The sequence below is a fragment of the Rattus norvegicus genome, chromosome 9 (genome assembly GCF_021556685.1).
Source record: "Rattus norvegicus strain SHRSP/BbbUtx chromosome 9, alternate assembly SHRSP_T2T, whole genome shotgun sequence".
In the NCBI taxonomy this organism is placed as follows: domain Eukaryota; kingdom Metazoa; phylum Chordata; class Mammalia; order Rodentia; family Muridae; genus Rattus; species Rattus norvegicus.
The window spans coordinates 91,623,899-91,641,306 of NC_141542.1; the positions used below are offsets into that span (position 1 = coordinate 91,623,899).

Here is a 17,408-nt window from a genome sequence, read left to right on the forward strand (position 1 = left end):
GCCCCCGAGCCTTGCCCGTTCCTGCTTTTCTATCCCTTCCCAGTGCATACACACCGCTGATGGATTATACAGTCTGATTTGCCGCTCTGCGACGCAGCCCACGGAGACATAGCCGAAGTGTATCACCTTCTGGAAGCCTTCTGGATCCTGGTCCTCTAGCTGCTTGTGCCTTATGCTCACCAGCAGCTGTGCACATTTAGCTGGGGCAGGGAACGGGGAATGTCTTGGGGAGAACCTACCAGGGCCTCTACAGCTCCAGCTGAACAGTCCCTACAAGACGTTAGGTATCGTCCCGCCCCCGCCCCCACCCCACCCCGACTCCGCCCACACCGACCCACGACTCCGCCCCCGCCCCCACCCTTCCCCCGCCCCCGCCCCCACGGACACCCGCTTCCACTCCCACCCCCACCCGGGGGAGGGATAGTCTGTGATTTAATGGAAAATAAAGCCTAGGGCAAGTGGAAGAGCAAGTAGGAAGGCAGTAGGACCTGTGGGGGCACGCTCAGGGAGGGCTAAGGAGGCTGTCTGGTAGGAAGGCAGGCTTACCTGCAGCCTGTATGTGGATGCTGTTCTTCTGTTTGCCACTCTTTCCGTACCAGCACAAGGCCTCGACTTCATGGATGACAGCTATGAGGGGCTCAAAGGTCACTTTGATCTTACAACCCAGGCCTGGCTCCAGTAACCCCGTAGTGGGAAGTATCTGGAATGGGACTGGGACTTCCCAGGTGAAGAAGGTGGGCAGGTCCCTAAGAGTGAGGGGGTAGGTCAGGTCTTGGGGTCCTGCTGGCAGGAGCCTGTCTCCCCTGCTCACTACAGTTCTCCCCCCCCGGGGGCTGCTATCTCTACTTCAGGGTCTTCTCACCCCACATTGCTCAGACAGAACCAAGTCTCCACTGTGTCCCCAATGGCGCACATGGGCAGTTGCAGAGATGGCGGACAGACTAGCTTGTAGCAAGGCAAGCTGGCCTTCAAGGCCACACAGAATACCCCCTCTTCTTTTTCAAACCACAACTGGTCCGTGTATTCCTTCTGCAGGACAGGAGGTAGAGAAAGAGGCAGTTACCAGTGAGTGGCGTTCAGGTAAGAACCAGGGATCGTGCATCCCACTCCTGCTAAGCCAGCCAGCCCTCCAGTGAATCCCGGGCAGGAGACCTGGACTGTAGCCCACCATGTCAGAACTTCCTGAAGGCTTACATTGTCTTGGCCTCTGAGAAACAAAGCCATTTTTGTGGGAAACAAGGAATTCTGAGGAGCCAGGTGCAATGGCATTTCCCTGTAATCAAAGCTGCTCAAGAACCTGAGGCAGGGGGATCCCCTGAGCCTAGAGGTTCCAGGATAACCTGGGCAACATAGCAAGGCTGTAACTCAATATATTAAGCCTCAAAGAGGAACCTTGCAGGGAGTAAGGGCCTAATGAATCAGGAGCTTTCTGGGGAAAATTACAGCCTTCCTGACCCCATGCCCAATGGGAAACACCCCTTTATTGAACAAGATCAAGGTCTGAGCCTTTTTTGGGGTCTTCCTAAGCTGTAGATTTTTTTAAATTTTATTTATTTTTGTTTGGTTGGTTGATTATATTTCTAAGACAGAATCTCACTTTGTAGCTTGAACTTATTATATAGACCAGGATGGCCTTAACCTCAGAGAGATCCACCTGCTCCTGCTTCCCAAATGCAGAGTGTACAGGTGTGTGTGTGTGTGTGTGTGTGTGTGTGTGTGTGTGTGTGTGTGTGTGTGTGTAAATCCCTGTTGTTCAGTCAGTCCTCCTACTCTGAGGTCTCTGTGCTCTTGCCCTTCCCCACATTGCGTTGCTTGTCTGGCAGATCTTACCGCTTCTAGAGGTCGGAAGACAATGGGGAGTGTGAGTGCTATGCCTGGGCTCAGGAAGATAGGCTGTGGGATCATAGTGAAGAAGAACTTGGTCTTGGGAGGCCTGTGGAGAAGAGCCAGGTGGTGAGCACATCCGAGCTGGCCTCAGAACCACCAAAGGAAGCTGGAAGATTGAAGGAGCTCATTAAGGGGCCACACTGGAAGGGGACCTATGTCTTCCTCCTCCTTGTAACTTCATTTTTTGAGACAAGAGCTCATGTAGCCCAGGCTGGCCTTGAAATTGATATGTAGCCAAATGTGACCTCTGCCTTCTAACCTGTATCTACCTTCCTAGTGCTGGGATTTCAGGCTGGTTCCACCATGTCCAGTTTATACAATGTTAAGAGATCAAATCCAGGCTTTGTACATGCTGGGCAGTCTACCAAACATGCTACATATCCTCAGGTCCTTCCCACCATACACACATGTATGTATATGCATGTACACATATTCGTGTACACAGTTCAGATTTTTGCTTGGAGACAGGGTCACATGTAGCACAGGCTGGCCTCAAACTTGCCATATGAAGCCTTCAACTCCTCCTGATCCTCCAAGCATGTGCCACCATCCCTGGATCCCTACTCCTCCAGTTATTCAAACCAAGATTCATGTCTGTCTGTCTGAAGATGATGGTCGTGGAGAGAGCTAGGATGCATTGTTCTGACTTAAGAGGGACCCAGCAGCAGAGCACAGGAGCAACAGACTTTGAGGGTGTTACAAAGAACACGATGTTGGCAATGACTGCACCAGTGGCCTGGTAAGTGTGGGTGGAGCAAACACCTTTACAGAAATGCAATGTACAAAACCAACCTGAGAATCAGTCAATCGATTTTATGGTCACGCCACCCAAAACCATTGAAGAAATGGAAAAGGTAGGCAGGAATGTTCCCATAAAGAACACACTAGAACAAATGAATCACAGCAAGCACTTCCCAGCACTAAAGGAAAGACACTCCAGTTCTAAACTCTTCAGGAGAATACAGAAACACTCCCTGATGTAGACTTTGAAACAAGTGTATGTTATTATCAAAATCTAACAGAGGCAGAACAAAACTAGATGAAATTTAGTCAGAAACAAATAGTAGGAGGAGGAGGGGGTGGTGGGGGAGGAGAAAGGAAGGAAGGAGGAGGAGGAGGAAGAGGAGGAGGAAGAGGAGGAGACAATAACAATGTTGGAATTATCCAGATATGCATGATTAGTTTAATGCAGGAAGTTAGTGGATATGATTTACCATATGAACATAGGGAAAAGACAAAACAAACGATACCCAATTAAAACCTGTTAGGGGCTGGAGAGGTGACTCACTGGTCGAGGTCACTTGCTGCTCCTTCAGAGGACCCAAGTTTGGTTCCCAGCACCTACACGATAGCTCACAACTGCCTGTAACTTCAGCTCTAGGAGATCCAAGCCCCCCCCCCCTTTTTGGCCTCAAGGTCACCCAATACATATACATGCATACACACGCAGGTGTACACACATATGTAGATAAATAAAAGTCTTAAAAAACTTTTAAAAATATCAGAAAACCTAGCTAGTCGTGGTGGTTCATATTTGTAATCCCATCACCTGGGAGTCTGAGGCAAGAGGATTGCCACAAGTTCAAGGCCAGCCTGGACTATATAGTGAGTTCTTGGCCAGGCAGGCCTATGTTGTAAGATCCTATCTCAAAACAAACAAAAAAGTCAACAACCTTCAAAAAACTATCAACCAACAAATGACGAAGACAACTTTAAAGCACACCGCGTTTAGCCGGGCACAGTGACACTTATAGTGAAAGCACTTGAAAACCAGATGTAGGATGACTTAGTACTCTAATGTGTCATTTCCCAAGTTCATTCCTGTGTTCAGCCAAACCCCAACGTCTTTCCTTTAAAGTTCTCCAGGTAAATTGGGCAGTATTGTTTAAAGATGCCAACACACGTGGCAAATTTATTTGGGAAAAGCAAGACAGTCATTAGAACAGGAGGCAGGACAGTTGCTCTCTGCAAGCAGGAAAGTCCCACAATGTGGGTGCCAGTTAGTTGCTATTCTAGGGTTCTTCATCCTGCACCTGATTTGATATTCTTCTGACTTGATGACCTTTTAAAAGTTGTTTTGTTTTCTTTTTAAGAGGAATCCACTTTGGGAGTTTGAGGACTCAGGTGCTAGGTCCCTCCCTGGTCCCTCATTCTGGTACCTGTACTTTAACTTCTGGGTTTTGAGGGAGAGATTTTTCAGAATCAGGGTCCTTGTGGTCTCCTTCCCCAGTTCCCAGCCTTTCCAGTGCAGCTCCTCAGGGACCTCAATGCCCCAGATCACCCTCTTCTTCATATCCTGCTGCTTCCTCACGACGCATAATTTCCTGGACAGGGGATCTATAAGCTGTTCGGGTGGCACAGGAGAAGAAAGGCCCATCAGCAGGGTCAGGATGCTGAGACCCAGGAAACAGATCTGAAGATTTCCCAGCTCCACCCTGCTTTTAGCGCTTGAGGGATGATGAAGTCCCTTACTCACCTTTGGGCATAGTATTGCAGGATATATGATCACACTGTGAACCCCAAGATTGTGTTGTTTACTGGACAAACCTATTCCTAGTTATGGTGTAGCTCAGCCTTAGCACACACCTTTAATCCCTCTTGTTGGAATACAGACATATCCTTAGTACACATCTTTAATCCCAGACAATGAAAGTAAAGTTTGTAGAAGGAAGCACCCATGATGCTTAAAAATGATGTCTAATTTAGTGGCAGACAAAGCAACAAACCAGAGAAAGATTTGACAGAATAGGATACGCCCAACTCTCAAGAGGAGAGAGAAAGGAAAGAGAAGCCACTTGAGGGACAGTGCAGAAGGAGGGGGGCAGTTTTGTCAGGACAGTTATAGAGAGACAGGTTGCAGAGAGAAAACAAGCTAGACACAGTTGAAGACAGAATAAGCCAGAGAATGAGGAGGAGCCAGGAGATTAGAACAGATTGCCAGAGTTAGTTTGAGGTCAAGCAGAGCAACTCAGGAGAAGCTGAAAGAATCCAGTTTGAATCAGTCAGTGTGGCGAGGAGTTTGAGCTAGAACAGCTGAGTTGAACGAGCCAACCAGCAATCAGAAAGAACAAGAAAGGGTGAACTTCTTCAGCCGTAAGTCTCAGAGGCTGAAAACATTCTAGGCTTAGGTAAGATTGTATGAAGGCTATGGGCTTCCAGGACCAGGCCTAAGTTAGCAGACAGAGGCAGCAAGTCTCTGCGATGACAATTACATTAGGCGAATAAAAGTCACCTTTATAGCACTATAAACTAGTTCCCAGCACCCCGCCCCCTGCACTCGTCTGCCCAGGGCTCCATCTCGGGTGGGGGGGGGTGAGTGCCAGAGTGTATATGGGAAAGTCATTCCCCCAGACTTTCACCCTATTGTACTGTTACCGTGCCCCTACTTGGTCTGGTCATTCATGATCCACTACCCCAGCCATACCCCCACCTGGGTAGTGACACTGCTACTTCCCAGTGTGCTGGCACTCAGGCACGAGTCATCATTCATAGTGTTCACAGTACAGTCTCCGCTGTCCCTGGTCCTCATGGTGTGGCCTTGGTTTGTGTAGGTGAGAATCTAGCCAAGCCAGAAATTCTTACCAGATCCTCATAGGAGTCTGGAGCTGAGAGAGGAGCAGAGGAGGAAGTGAGAAAGAGAGTTGTTGGAGGAGACTCCCCATAGTTGAGATGGTGGAGAGGTTCGCTCTTTACTTTGACAAGCGCTATTGATATGAGGTGGCGCCGTGAGCAACGAGGCTGAACACAAGGCCCAGAGCCTTGCTCAGTGGCCTAAAGTAGCACTCCAGACGCGACATGCAGGAGGGGTTTTGGAATAAAGGCTGGTGCAGCCCCTTTCTTCTGTGGCTACACGTGACATTACCTGGTGCTTTCTGTTGCTGTAATAGACACTAGGACCAAAAGCAACTTGGAAGAGCAAAGGGTTAATCTTATCTTACAACTCTCAGGAAAGTCAGGGCAGGAATTCAAGACAGGAGCCTGGAGGAGGGAACAATAGAGGGGTGCTGCTTACTTGTTTGCTCAGCTTGCTAGTTTGTTTGTTTTTGTTTGATTTTTAGACACAGCCTCACTATGTAGCTTTGGCTAGCTAGGAGCTTTATATGTGGACCAGGCTTGACCTGAACTCTTAGGGATCCAATTGCCTCTGCCTCCCAAGTGCTGGGCTTAAAGGAATGCACCACCACACTGAGCAGTGCATCTTTTTTTTTAAAAAAAATTGTGTGTGTGTGTGTGTGTGTCACATGCAGGTGGTGGTATTGGTGGAAGCCAGAGGGGGTCTTTAATCCCTTGGCTCTGGCTTTAGAGGCACTTGTGAGCCACCCAATATGTGTGTGTGTCGAGAATGAATATCTTAAGCACTGACTCCTCTCTCCAGTCCAGCACATCTTATATTCAGTTTCTCTCAATTCAGGCCATCCGAATTTCATACGCTCAATAGTTAAGGTTGCCTAGTAGCTGCCACACCAGACGGCAAAGCTGGAATACTTATTTTGAAATTATTTATGTATTTCACACTGTTCAGTATCCGTTTCACTTCTTTAAGTACGATTATCCCTATCCAAATAGTATCAATTTGAACTGGCCACCTACTGAGAACTAATAAGCCAGACAGTATTAAATTGTTTATGATTGCATGTGATTTGCCTTCTTTTCCCTGTTTTTGTTTTTGTTTTTGTTTTGAGACAATGTTTCTCTGTGTAACCCTGGCTGTCCTGGAACTAGCTCTGTAGATCAGGCTGGCCTCAAACTTTGAGATTCACCTGCCTCTGCCTCCTTAGAGCTGGGATTAAAGGCCTGCACCATCATGCCTGGCTGTGACTTGCTTTACATTTAATCTAAAAATCGCCTTCTTCAGGTTGGCGGCTGATTAAGCTCCCAATGTTATAATGTAACAACCTCATGACTACCTTGGGAGTTTACACATTTCCTGCAAACAATCTCATTCTCTCTCCACCAATGAGAGAAACCCTCTACTGACTCATTTGTTCCTAGAGGGTTCTTTAACCACTGGAAACCATCTCAGGTTCCCGCCTTCATCCTACCTGTTCCTTCACAGAGCATTTACCAAATAGGTCTGATACAGTAGGCACTGTGCTGGACAAAACAAGTAAGGTTTCTACCTCCAAATGTCAAGTGGGTGTTCAGACGGAACCCAAAAAATGCAAGCAGGAGGTAGGGAGGAGAGTTTTACATTTCTGTCCTTCATAGCTTTGCAGGCCTGCCCCTAGTCCCTGATCTTTCAGACATCAGGGGATTCAACAGACAGTCTGCCTCCCCCCTCTGAAAAAGTCCCCAAAAGCCAGAGAAGAGACAAAATAGGGTAAAAAAGTGGTCCAACCTGGGCTTAAGGCAGTAAGCATGGAGCCTGTTCGATGAGAAATAAAGTCATTTCCAACACTTCGCTGTGAAAAACCACCGTGCAGTTGTGAGGTTTTGGGGAGGGGGGTATTTTAAACCAACTTTCTAGTTTTCGGTGGTTGGGGAGATTTCACCAGCTTCTTTTATTTGCCTAATTTCCGATCTCAAAAGTTTCCAAAATGACCGGTGATAAAACTGGGACTGGGGTTAGCAGTAGGGAGGTGGTCAAGGAGAGCTGAAGAGGAAAGCGGTAAAACGAAGGGAGCAAAATTTACTTAGGGGGCTTCTTAGGGTCGCCCGGATCCCGTATCTAATTAATCTCTCCCACAACGAAAGGGCTTTCTGGAAAGGGGGGTCTTGGTACAGATACCTTCCTTGACACTTGTTCCTCTCGCTGGGCTCCAACGTTCAGAACTTATGCAAACGCCATGCTGACGTCTCCATAGATACGGGACGCGCGGGACACAGCGTCTCTTGGTATCCCATGGCAACGACGGCAACCCTAAAGAGCCAAGGTTCAGAGAAAGCGAATGAGTCCGTTTCTTTCTTTTGTTTTGTTTTTCTTTTTCATCTCATTTCTTTTCCTTTATTTTCTCTCTTTTTTCTTCTTCCCTTTTCTTTTTCTTCTTTTTTCTTTTTCTTTCTTTATATTCTTTTTCCTTTTGTGCTAAGAATTATTAAAGCTTTGAGCATCACTAAGCTACACACCCAGTCAACACCTGCTCAAATTTAATCTCCCTAATGTTAAGTCTTGAGTCCAAGACTCTCCCTGCTGTAGTATCAACTGTGGTCTTCCATTCCAGGCAAGGTAAACACACGATTCCCTCAATTTTCATGATGTCTTGGCAGTTATTACTTTAGTTGACAACCTTATTCATAGATTACTGTTGGGCTCAATATTCATAGATTACCTGAATGGGAGTCATTCCTAATCTCTTGATTAGACATTGATCTATATCAGAGCTTTGTTCCCCTTGATCACAGGGGTTCATTGAAAACCAGCCTCTGGTTATTTCTTATTTCATAGGATTTATTAAATGTGTTCCTTCTGCTGCCCGAAAGAAAATGTCTTTCACATTTTCTTCCAGGTGTCTTTTGGTCCAAAGGTAACTTAACTTGTTTGAAGAGAGACAAAAGTTAATGTATGAAGAAATTCTTTTTGTCTGTGCATTGGTGTGCGTGCCGTGGGAAAGGTATCATGGGGTGCAGACGATGGAGACAAAGACAAGAATCTCAAAGTTCATTCTCTGGCAATTAAAGAGTTTTACTGCCTGAACAGTGAACCCACTTCTTCTCAGAATGAAAGGGGTGTGGTATGGTTATAGAGGGAAAGTTTAGAGAGCTGGGGGCAAACCCAGAGGATAAACTAGCAGTTTGGAGGATTGGGGGTTCACTTATGGAGGTGGGCGAGGAACTGAAGTGACAATGTGACCTGAGTTGGCTTGAGGGATCACATGACCAGGGGAGGGCAGGACTGCTGCAAGAGAGGGCCAGGAGGTCAGTTAAGTCATGCCAGGCCGATTAAGCCTGGAATTCTCTTGGGATTAAGGAATGTGGAATTCAGTGCGTGTCTCGCTGGTTTCTCAGAATCTGAAGGCTGTACTTTGAACGTGAGGATGTTTCTGCTGTTTGGAGTTCCTATAATGATTTCTCCATTTTTGTTTTTCTTCAAGTTCTTTTTTAATCAGCCTGACTCAGCTGGGCCTTGTGGACAAAACAGTGGTGGTAAAAACGATCATAAGTGAGTGAGTGATAATGAACATAGTGGAGTAATGAATAGTAAAATCAATAGAAAAGAATACATGAAATTTCCTTTTCATATTTGTGCCAGAAAAGATTGAGAACACTGACTCTTGAAGCAGGATTGGGAGAAAACCTCAGGGATCCCAATAAGAAAAAACTGATGATAAAGAAATCAGACTTTTGGGGCTGGAGAGATGGCTCAGAGGTTAAGAGTACCAACTGCTCTTCCAGAGGTCCTGAGTTCAATCCCCAGCAACCACATGGTTGAAATATATACTTGAAATAAGCAATTCTTTAAAAAAATGAAAGAAAGAAACCAGATGTTTTGAGTCACGTGTTCCTCGGTCTCCTCCCCACGAGGAAGTTCTTCTTATACGTTGGTGAATTCTGGGCTAGGACAATGGAAGGACAGTTTCTTTTGTTACCAAGCCCTGTGGCCTGTGCTTCTGTGAAATTTTAACTGGCAGCTCTGAGGAGTGACTTCAATTGATGTGGGGACTCCCAAGGAGAGGCCCCCACATACTGGACTTTGCTCAGAAAGGTGAATACCCGGAGAGGCATGGTTGGGTGCTGGGTGTGAGGAAGCAGAAGCTGGGCTGGCCTTGGAAGCCCCCTTCTCAGTAGCTTAGATAGCTTAGCAGCTTAGAAGATGCTAGGCATCGGATCTGAGTGGCCATGTCCTCTTTAGACCCACAGACACAGGGGCCATTTGCTTTAAGGCTGTGAATGAAAGGGAATTATCAGGAAAGTGATAAGGACCAAACAAAGTATTGGGAAAAAAAGTAAGGATAGATGGGAGACCTGAGAGCCTGTCTGAAGCTTGGGGCTGGGGGACAAAACACAGTTATCAATCTGGGCTTCATTGCATACAAAATATCCTTGCTTCCTTCCCAAGTGTCTTCTCACCAGCTCCCCCTGGAATAGAGAAGATTCCAGACTGGAAAATCAGACAGGCCTGGGGTTAACCTTTGTTAATTTCTGGCTGTGAGGCTTTGAAAAGGTCACGATCTCTCTCTGCCCCTTGATTTCCTTATCTATTTGTTGTGGATTTTTTCTCTCTTGTTTGTCTGTTGATACAGGTCCTCATCTGGTAGACCAGGCTGGCTTCGTACTTGAAATCCCCTGCTTCAGTCTCTAGGTTATAGGCCTTCAACACAAAAGCTTTATTGGCTAATTTCCAAAGTACAGTGAGTATTTCATTGATTAAGCATATGAAAAGGGATGATCAAACACTATCTCCCTCTGATTTCTTTTTTTTTTTTTTTTGGTTCTTTTTTTCGGAGCTGGGGACCGAACCCAGGGCCTTGCGCTTCCTAGGTAAGCGCTCTACCACTGAGCTAAATCCCCAGCCCCTGATTTCTTTTTTTTTAAAAGACGTATTTCTTTATTATAAATAAGTACACTGTCGCTGTCTTCAGACATACCTGAGGAGGGCATCAGGTCCCATTACAGATGGTTGTGAGCCACCATGTGGTTGCTGGGAATTGAACTCAGGACCTCTGGAATAGCAGTCAGTGCTCTAACCACTGAGCCATCTCTGCAGCCCTCCCTCTGATCTCTGTACATAAGCCATGCAGTTTTCTGTGCTCTTCTCTTTCTGCCAGCCTCAGCCTCTGCAGTGCACCTAAAAGGGAGCATCTTCTCCTCTCCATAACCCCCTCTGTTTCTCCGAAGATGGAGGCTGCTCTTCCTGTGCTGAGGTGAGGAAAGCCAAACACGGTGTGCCTAAGTGCCAGGGATGCTCTGCTGACCAGACAACAAGACCACCCATCACTTGCAGATGAAAGGACTGCCCCTCCAAACTGAAGGGCATTTGATACATTTCCCATCGATATGACAAAACACTCATTAGAAGCAATTTAAAGGAAGAAGAATTTGTTTGGGCTCAAGACCTGAGAGACTCTAGTCCAGGATGGTGGAGAAGGCATGGCAGAGTTCACAGCAGTGGGGGCTTGTGTCTGGGCCTCCTCACATCTTGAAAGATCAGGAAACAAGGAAAAGGCATCTGGCTCTCTTCTGTGTTCCTTCTTTCTTTCCTTTTATTCTGCCCGGGGCCTCCTGACCATGGAATGGTGCCACCCACATTCACAGTGAACCTTCCCTACTAGTAAATCTCTCTGTAAACACCCTCGTATGCATGGCTCTTGAAGGAATCAGTCGGGCGGACAATGGAGATTAACTATTTCAGCTATCAGATGACAGGAGAATTCAAAGGACCAACTTGTGGGTTTCTACCTTTCCTATACGAACCACACCCCCTCATAGATAATGTTCTCCCTCCACCTACTCCTTAAACTACCACAGAGTAGATATTCATATGGGCCAAGAGTAAGGAAATAGAGGGGGAAAAAACACATGATATTTTGTCTTCTTAGAGAATTCAAGTTCAAGTCCTAGTTCCAACCTTCTCTTTGGTCTTTGTTTGTTTGTTTGATTGGTTGGATGGATGGATGGATGGTTTTTTTGTTTTTGTTTTTTTTCAACATTTTAAAAAGTTTATTTATGTATATGAGTACACTGTAGCTGTCTTCAGACACACCAGGAGAGGGCATCACATCCCATTACAGATGGTTGTGAGCCACCATGTGGTTGCTGAGAATTGAACTCAGGACCTCTGGAAGATCAGTCAGTGCTCTAACCTCTGAGCCATCTCTCCAGCCCTCTTGTTTTTGTTTTTGAAACAGGGTTTCTCTCTGTGTGGTCCTGGCTGTCCTGGAAGTTGCTCTGTAGATCAGGCTGGCTTTGAACTCAGAGATCTGCCTGGCTCTGCCTTCTGAGTGCTGGGATTAAAGGCATGTGGTTACATCTTTCAATAACTGGACAATGTGAGACACATTGTAAAACCTCACTTTACTCATCTGTAAAATTGGAACAAATGGGAGTTGTATTTAAAAAAAAAAAACTTAAGCAGTAAAGTACGGGCACTGGATGTCTCAGACCTTGGGCCAGAGCAGTGTCCTAGAGCCCACATTTTGCCAGGTCTCGACTCTTTAGTTCTTCGCCATGGGATAGAGCCTGGGTATGTAGGGATAAAATTGAGAAACCATACTTGACAGTGTGTGGGGCTTTGGGGATGGGTCAATGGCTAGTAAAGTGATGCTATACTAGTTTCAACTCAGGGTTGAGGACAAAGTCTTACCTTATTAGCAACTGTATGCCCAGGTCTTTGTTTCAACATGACGTCCTTCGAGTCTGAGGTCTCCACTTATTGATCTTCCTCATTGGCAGAGGGCCTGTGGCATTTAACTGTCCGTCTCTTTCTGCCCACGTGGTCTTCTCCTGGCTCTCCAGTTCCCTGCTTACTTGAGGCACCAGCACCACGGACAGCTCCAAGGTCCTGGCCATCCCCCCTTCCTCTCTCCCAGCTTTCTAGCATCTCTTCCCCAAGTGTCCAGAGTACAAAATGAACCGAAAGAAGGTAGGGCAGGAGAGTGGGGGTGCTTAGGAAAGAGCCTGGGGTCATCAAAGTAAATGTGAACTCAACCCCGCCACTTACTCTAAGAGCCTTCGCCTTTTTAAGACCCTCCCCAGTCTCCTCATCAGTTGTGATGACTAGCATTAACTGTCAGCTTGTCAGGATCTAGCCTCACTTAGGAGACAAGGCACACCTGTGAAGGAATATCTAGATGAAGCAGAGGTGGGAATATCTAGGTGAAGCAGATCTGCCCACTGTGGGTGGCAACATTCCTTAGACAGACATTCGTTGCTATCTGCTTCAAACTTCTCCCATTTTGACTCACCATGCTGGTCACCATGCTAGACTGTTCCCTTGAACTGTACACTTTTACCATTACACTATTTTTGGTAGGGTGTTTTTATCATAGCAATAGGGAAAGAAACTAAGACGTCTACCAACAGAGAAAACTGAGTTTCAAACTCATGAAGCATGAGATACAAGACTTCCAAAAAGAGGGCTTGGTGGATAAGAGCGCTGGCTGCTCTTCCAAAGGATTTGAGTTTGATCCCCAGAGCCTACCTGGTGGTTTATACTTATCTATGCCTTCAGCCCCAGGGGATCGGACACTGTCTTCTGGCCTCTATATATGCAGTCCACTCATTCATATACATCCATACATATCAATTTTTAAAAAATAAGATTTAACAACAACAAACAAGACAAACCATTTCTGATCAAAACCTTCCTAAAATAAAGATATCTAAACATGACAGTGGTCTTCTCTTGGATGTGAAAGACCTCCTGGACCAAGATGGCAAAAGAGCTCACTTCTGGTTTATGCACAAGGTTCTGTCTTCATTAGAATTTTTTTATCATACCAGTTTTCATTATTGGTGCTATTAACCTTACTCTCTTTGCTAAAGTTTGTCTGCCAAAATTTTCCAGTATAAACTTGCTACTTTATCTACTTATTAGATCTTAATCCTGACCACTGTTTGCTCCTTTTAAGATTAAGAGATTAAAACTGGGAGCAAGATGGTTCAGCGGGTAAAATGCTTGCTGTGCAAGCCTGACAATGAGTCCGATACCCAGAATCACATTAGAATGATGTGCAGAGGGCACACTCCCATGCTGACAGTTGATGTGGCCTGCTGGTCAGGGGCTCTGTTAGACCATGGACCAGAGCACCCAATCCAGGTGGAACCACACAGAAGCCATACAGCTTCCTTGTTAGCTGTTACTTAGCTTCAGACCAGAGCCGGCATTTCCTGAGGATGCAGAATAGCAGAAAACTTATGGGTATATTTTAAGCACCCCATACCTAAGCCCACAGCATTTAGGATGTTCCTTCCCAAGGGCCATCTTTTTCTAACAGTTAACTAAAGGACTCCTGGTCCTTGAGTTCGTGGGTAGGAGCATCGTCTTCTTGTACCCCTGAGATGGACTCGCCAGTTCTGATCTAGGCTCTGCAACTGTATTTAGGAAATCAACTTCACTTCTCCAGGCCTTAGTCTCTTCGTATGCAAACGAGGAAGTAATGCTTTCCTCACTTGTGTTTAGGACTTGAAGCTGATGTGAATAGTGCGTCTAGCACACCTGATCTATAGGAAGAGTTCCCGACTGGAAGACACGAGCACACACGAGGTACTTCCTCCCTGGGAAGTTGTTCATCTTCGAAATGGTCATATTCATTCACCTATTTTGTCTCTCCCTGGGATGACAGAGTTTTTAAGGGGGCTGTGGGTAGGATTACACCAGAGACAAACATACCCTGACTAGAATAGGAAGGCCCCCGTGTCTCTGCCCATCTCGGGGAGATGCATGCGTGCGTGCAAGGCAGTGGGTGTGGCTAAGGGCGGTGGAACACACAGGGCTGGGCTGCTATCTACCCATAGAAGCCTTATCAGATCAGGGCTGGCCAGGTTCAGCCTAAGAAACAAAGAGGCTTTGAGAAGCTGACTGGGGTGTGGGATGTGGCGCTGAGCCTCAGCAGGTGCAGCCATCCAGAGGCCAGAGGGCACAGGGCACGGGGTGGTGGGAGCTTTATCTGCACAGAGGAACCCTCTGGAGTGAAAAACAGGACGTGTGCTCCCACCAACAGCCTCCATTACTAGAATCTGTCCTCCGTGGACAGTTGTATTGGGCAGGTCACATAGGCTGTTTGCCCTGCCACTGCCACAGTTCCTAGTTCCCACCCCACATCCTAGTCTCCCTCTGACACCTGTCAGAGGCTCCAGTCATTATGTCCTTCTACCCCCGGCGGTGCCCTGAACCTCCCTTCCACATTAGCTCCTGATAATCCACCACCTCCCTTTGCCCAAGTAATACAGGACCATAAAGACCCAGCCTTATTTCTTTATAATGGAAGGTGCCTACTTCTGTTTCCCAGGTGCTAGACCACCACCTAAAGGGCCATTGCCTAGGTTCAGCTCTAATAAAAACAGGGTCCACCCACTGTCAAAAGCCCTCAATGCATGCAAGAGGAGAGGAGCAAAGCCCACACGGCTTCCAATGAGCCATGCCCAGACCGATCTTGAACCAAGAGAGAAAGCTGCAGGAATGGCTTGGGGTAGCTACATTTAGAGAGGCCCCAGTACAGACAAGAATCTAATTGCACTGGGTCTCCCACTGAGGGCAGTCTTCCCAGGCAGCCCCAGAAACCCCACAACTAGGAAGTTCTCTAATTTTGTTTCCTGAACCCCAACCCTCCAGATCTCACTATGCCCAGGTCTCTCTCCCTCACTCCCAGGACATGTGGACAGAGGTATAACTTGAGTTTCTTCTCCATCCATTTTCAAGGTATGGGGGTGCAATGGTTCAATTTAAAAATCTGTGTGTTATAAAAATAATCCTCAATGTATCATTGCCAAGAGTGTGAGATACCTGTAATTACATCAGGAGGACTCCGCTCCTCGCATGCATAAATGCCTACATCCTGGTGATAGGTTAGTCACTGCACGCGAGGCCCCAGTGATAGAACGCGTCTGACTTCTTCTTTCAGCCCTCTTGCCATCTGGCATTCTGCCACTGGCTGGCACAGTACAGAAGCCCTCCCCAGATGCCAGCACCTTGAGAGTGGACACCCAACCTCAGGAACTGTGAGGAGGAAATGACTTTTCTTCGCTAACTACTCTACCTGTAGTCATCTCTCATGGTGGCACTAAATAAAGTAAGATGGGGGGATACAGGCAGAGTGGGTGTGGGGAGAGGGGTACGGGCAGAGAGAGCAGAAGCCTGGGCTGGGAGGTCTCGTGTACACGGGAGAACTAGTTTTCAGAAACAAGGAGGTAGAACGTCTTTATCTGAAGACTCTCCCAGGCAGCCACTGAGTCCAAATGGCACTTGTGGGTAGGAGAGGTGAAATCCACAATTAAAAGCCCCGTGTTACTTGGTCCTTTCCTGAGATTCCTCCTATCTTGCCTTCAGTCTTTAGTGTTGTCATTTGAATATCTTCAATCTATCGCTTCTTTTTTTGTAACCCTATGGCCAGTTCCCCAGTTCAGGTTACCTACTCTTCCTCCAGCTAATGGACCCCTCCTACCATGCTGCCTGTTCCTGCTAATGTCTCTTCCATATAGAAGCCAGGGAATCTTTTAGAAACTCAGCACATGAGCCCAGTCCTGCTTTAAACCCTCTGGGCCCTTTCGTAGACCACAGGCAGTTTCCCCTGACTCCTGCTATCTTGGTGATGAAGATGGTGGTCACCATTATCATAATTATTAATTTTTGTTTTGTTTTCTCTCCTCTCTGATCTATGTCCCACTCCTCCTTTCTCTTCCCCCTCTCCATCTCCCTCTGTTCTCCATGACCTGGAGGACATATTCTCCAACTGTCAAGATAACCTGATCTACCAGATAGAAAGTCTACCGGGAAAGAATGAGAAAGATGACGGACAAGGACCATCACTGGCATCACTTCATACTTCTCATTAGAGAAGAGCTTTGGGCATTTTAGCCTGGTGAGCACAAATCTGCCGGAGAGAGATGGGTCCATTCTAGACGTGCCAACATAACAAACTTCCAACCATGCTAGATCACAAGTTCGACCCAGGAAAAGAAAGCCCATGTCAATGGTGGGCCAGAGAAGGATACAAACTCCTTGCTGTTTCGTCCCCAGTGTGCTATCATTTTTTGAAAATGGCACGTGGTATTGTTATAAGCATTAAAAAAGGCTGCATGTGTAACGTGTAAAGTGCTTAGCAGTGGTCCTTGTGAGATGACAACCTGTGGGACATATGTCACGGACCCCCCGAGCAATGATTACTTCTTGGTTTGCTTGCTTGTTCACTTCATGGCATGTTCTTGCTATGTAGCCCTGCCTGGCCTAGAACTTGCAACGACCCTCCTGCCTTTGCCTTCTGAGTGCTAGAATTATGGCTATGTGCTACCATTCCCAGCCAAAGATGCTTATGTTTTTGTCTTGAAACAGGGTCTCACGACATAGCCCAGACTGACCTCCAATTCATGATCCTTTTGCCTCAGCCTCACTGGGACTATAGGTATGTGACACCTTGTCTGGTTCAAGAACATTGGTTTGCATGGTTTTTCTGATCTCCCTGCTTTTCGCTGGACAGCACGGCCTATTGTTTAGTTGATCTGACTTATGCAGGGAAATCTGCTTTAGGCTGGAGGGACTGAAAATGAAGATCGCTACTCTGTCTTGGCAACAAACTGAGTCTTCTCTAGACGCAGCAGCACTGGTGTGGTTTTGATAGGAAATGGCCCCCACCTTATGAAAGCTTGGTCTCAGATAGTGGCACTAATATTCAATGATGAGTTTATAATTGAATGGGCTGTGAGAAGGTGGGACCCAAGTGTAGGAAGTATGCTGGAGGCATGCTTCTGAAGGTCTTGACCCCAGACCCTCTACCCTCTCTGTCTCTGTTTCCCAGATGTCATGAGGGGACTGTCAGGATACAGAATGGAACTTCAAAGACCATGAGACAAGATAAACCATTTCTTTTGTTTTTCTCAAGTTTTGGGTTTTTTGTTTGTTTGATTTTTTTTCTGGTGGCTAAAAGCCA

At 46.6% G+C, this 17,408-nt stretch overlaps 1 protein-coding gene and 1 long non-coding RNA gene across 15 annotated transcripts in view; one reads left to right on the forward strand and one right to left on the reverse strand.

The window, feature by feature from the left end:
• The window catches only part of Cfap65 (cilia and flagella associated protein 65), a 34,347-nt gene extending 26,619 nt beyond the window's left edge, over positions 1-7,728 (reverse strand). For 3 of the 9 annotated variants that reach the window (XR_015628542.1, XM_087565421.1, XM_087565419.1), the window contains exons 1-5: positions 7,616-7,717; positions 1,831-1,933; positions 863-1,029; positions 547-746; positions 55-200 (exon numbers count right to left, since the gene is read on the reverse strand). Coding sequence is in view for 7 of the 9 variants with exons in the window: in XM_087565421.1 (XP_087421547.1) it covers positions 55-200; positions 547-746; positions 863-1,029; positions 1,831-1,905 (588 nt within the window). In the remaining 2 variants the exon portion in view is untranslated. 9 annotated transcript variants of the gene reach the window in all.
• A 6-nt stretch (positions 7,729-7,734) lies between these two features.
• On the forward strand, positions 7,735-17,359 carry LOC102549980 (uncharacterized). 6 transcript variants are annotated; one of them, XR_015629657.1, is made up of 7 exons: positions 7,735-8,053; positions 8,919-8,986; positions 10,593-10,688; positions 13,946-14,029; positions 15,387-15,554; positions 16,201-16,343; positions 17,277-17,359. It is a non-coding gene; the product is annotated as an uncharacterized LOC102549980 (long non-coding RNA). The 6 variants fall into 6 exon arrangements; XR_015629654.1 differs by lacking the exon at positions 17,277-17,359 and having other exon boundaries at positions 16,201-16,576; XR_015629656.1 differs by lacking the exons at positions 8,919-8,986; positions 10,593-10,688 and having other exon boundaries at positions 7,752-8,053.
• Positions 17,360-17,408: the final 49 nt, after the last annotated feature.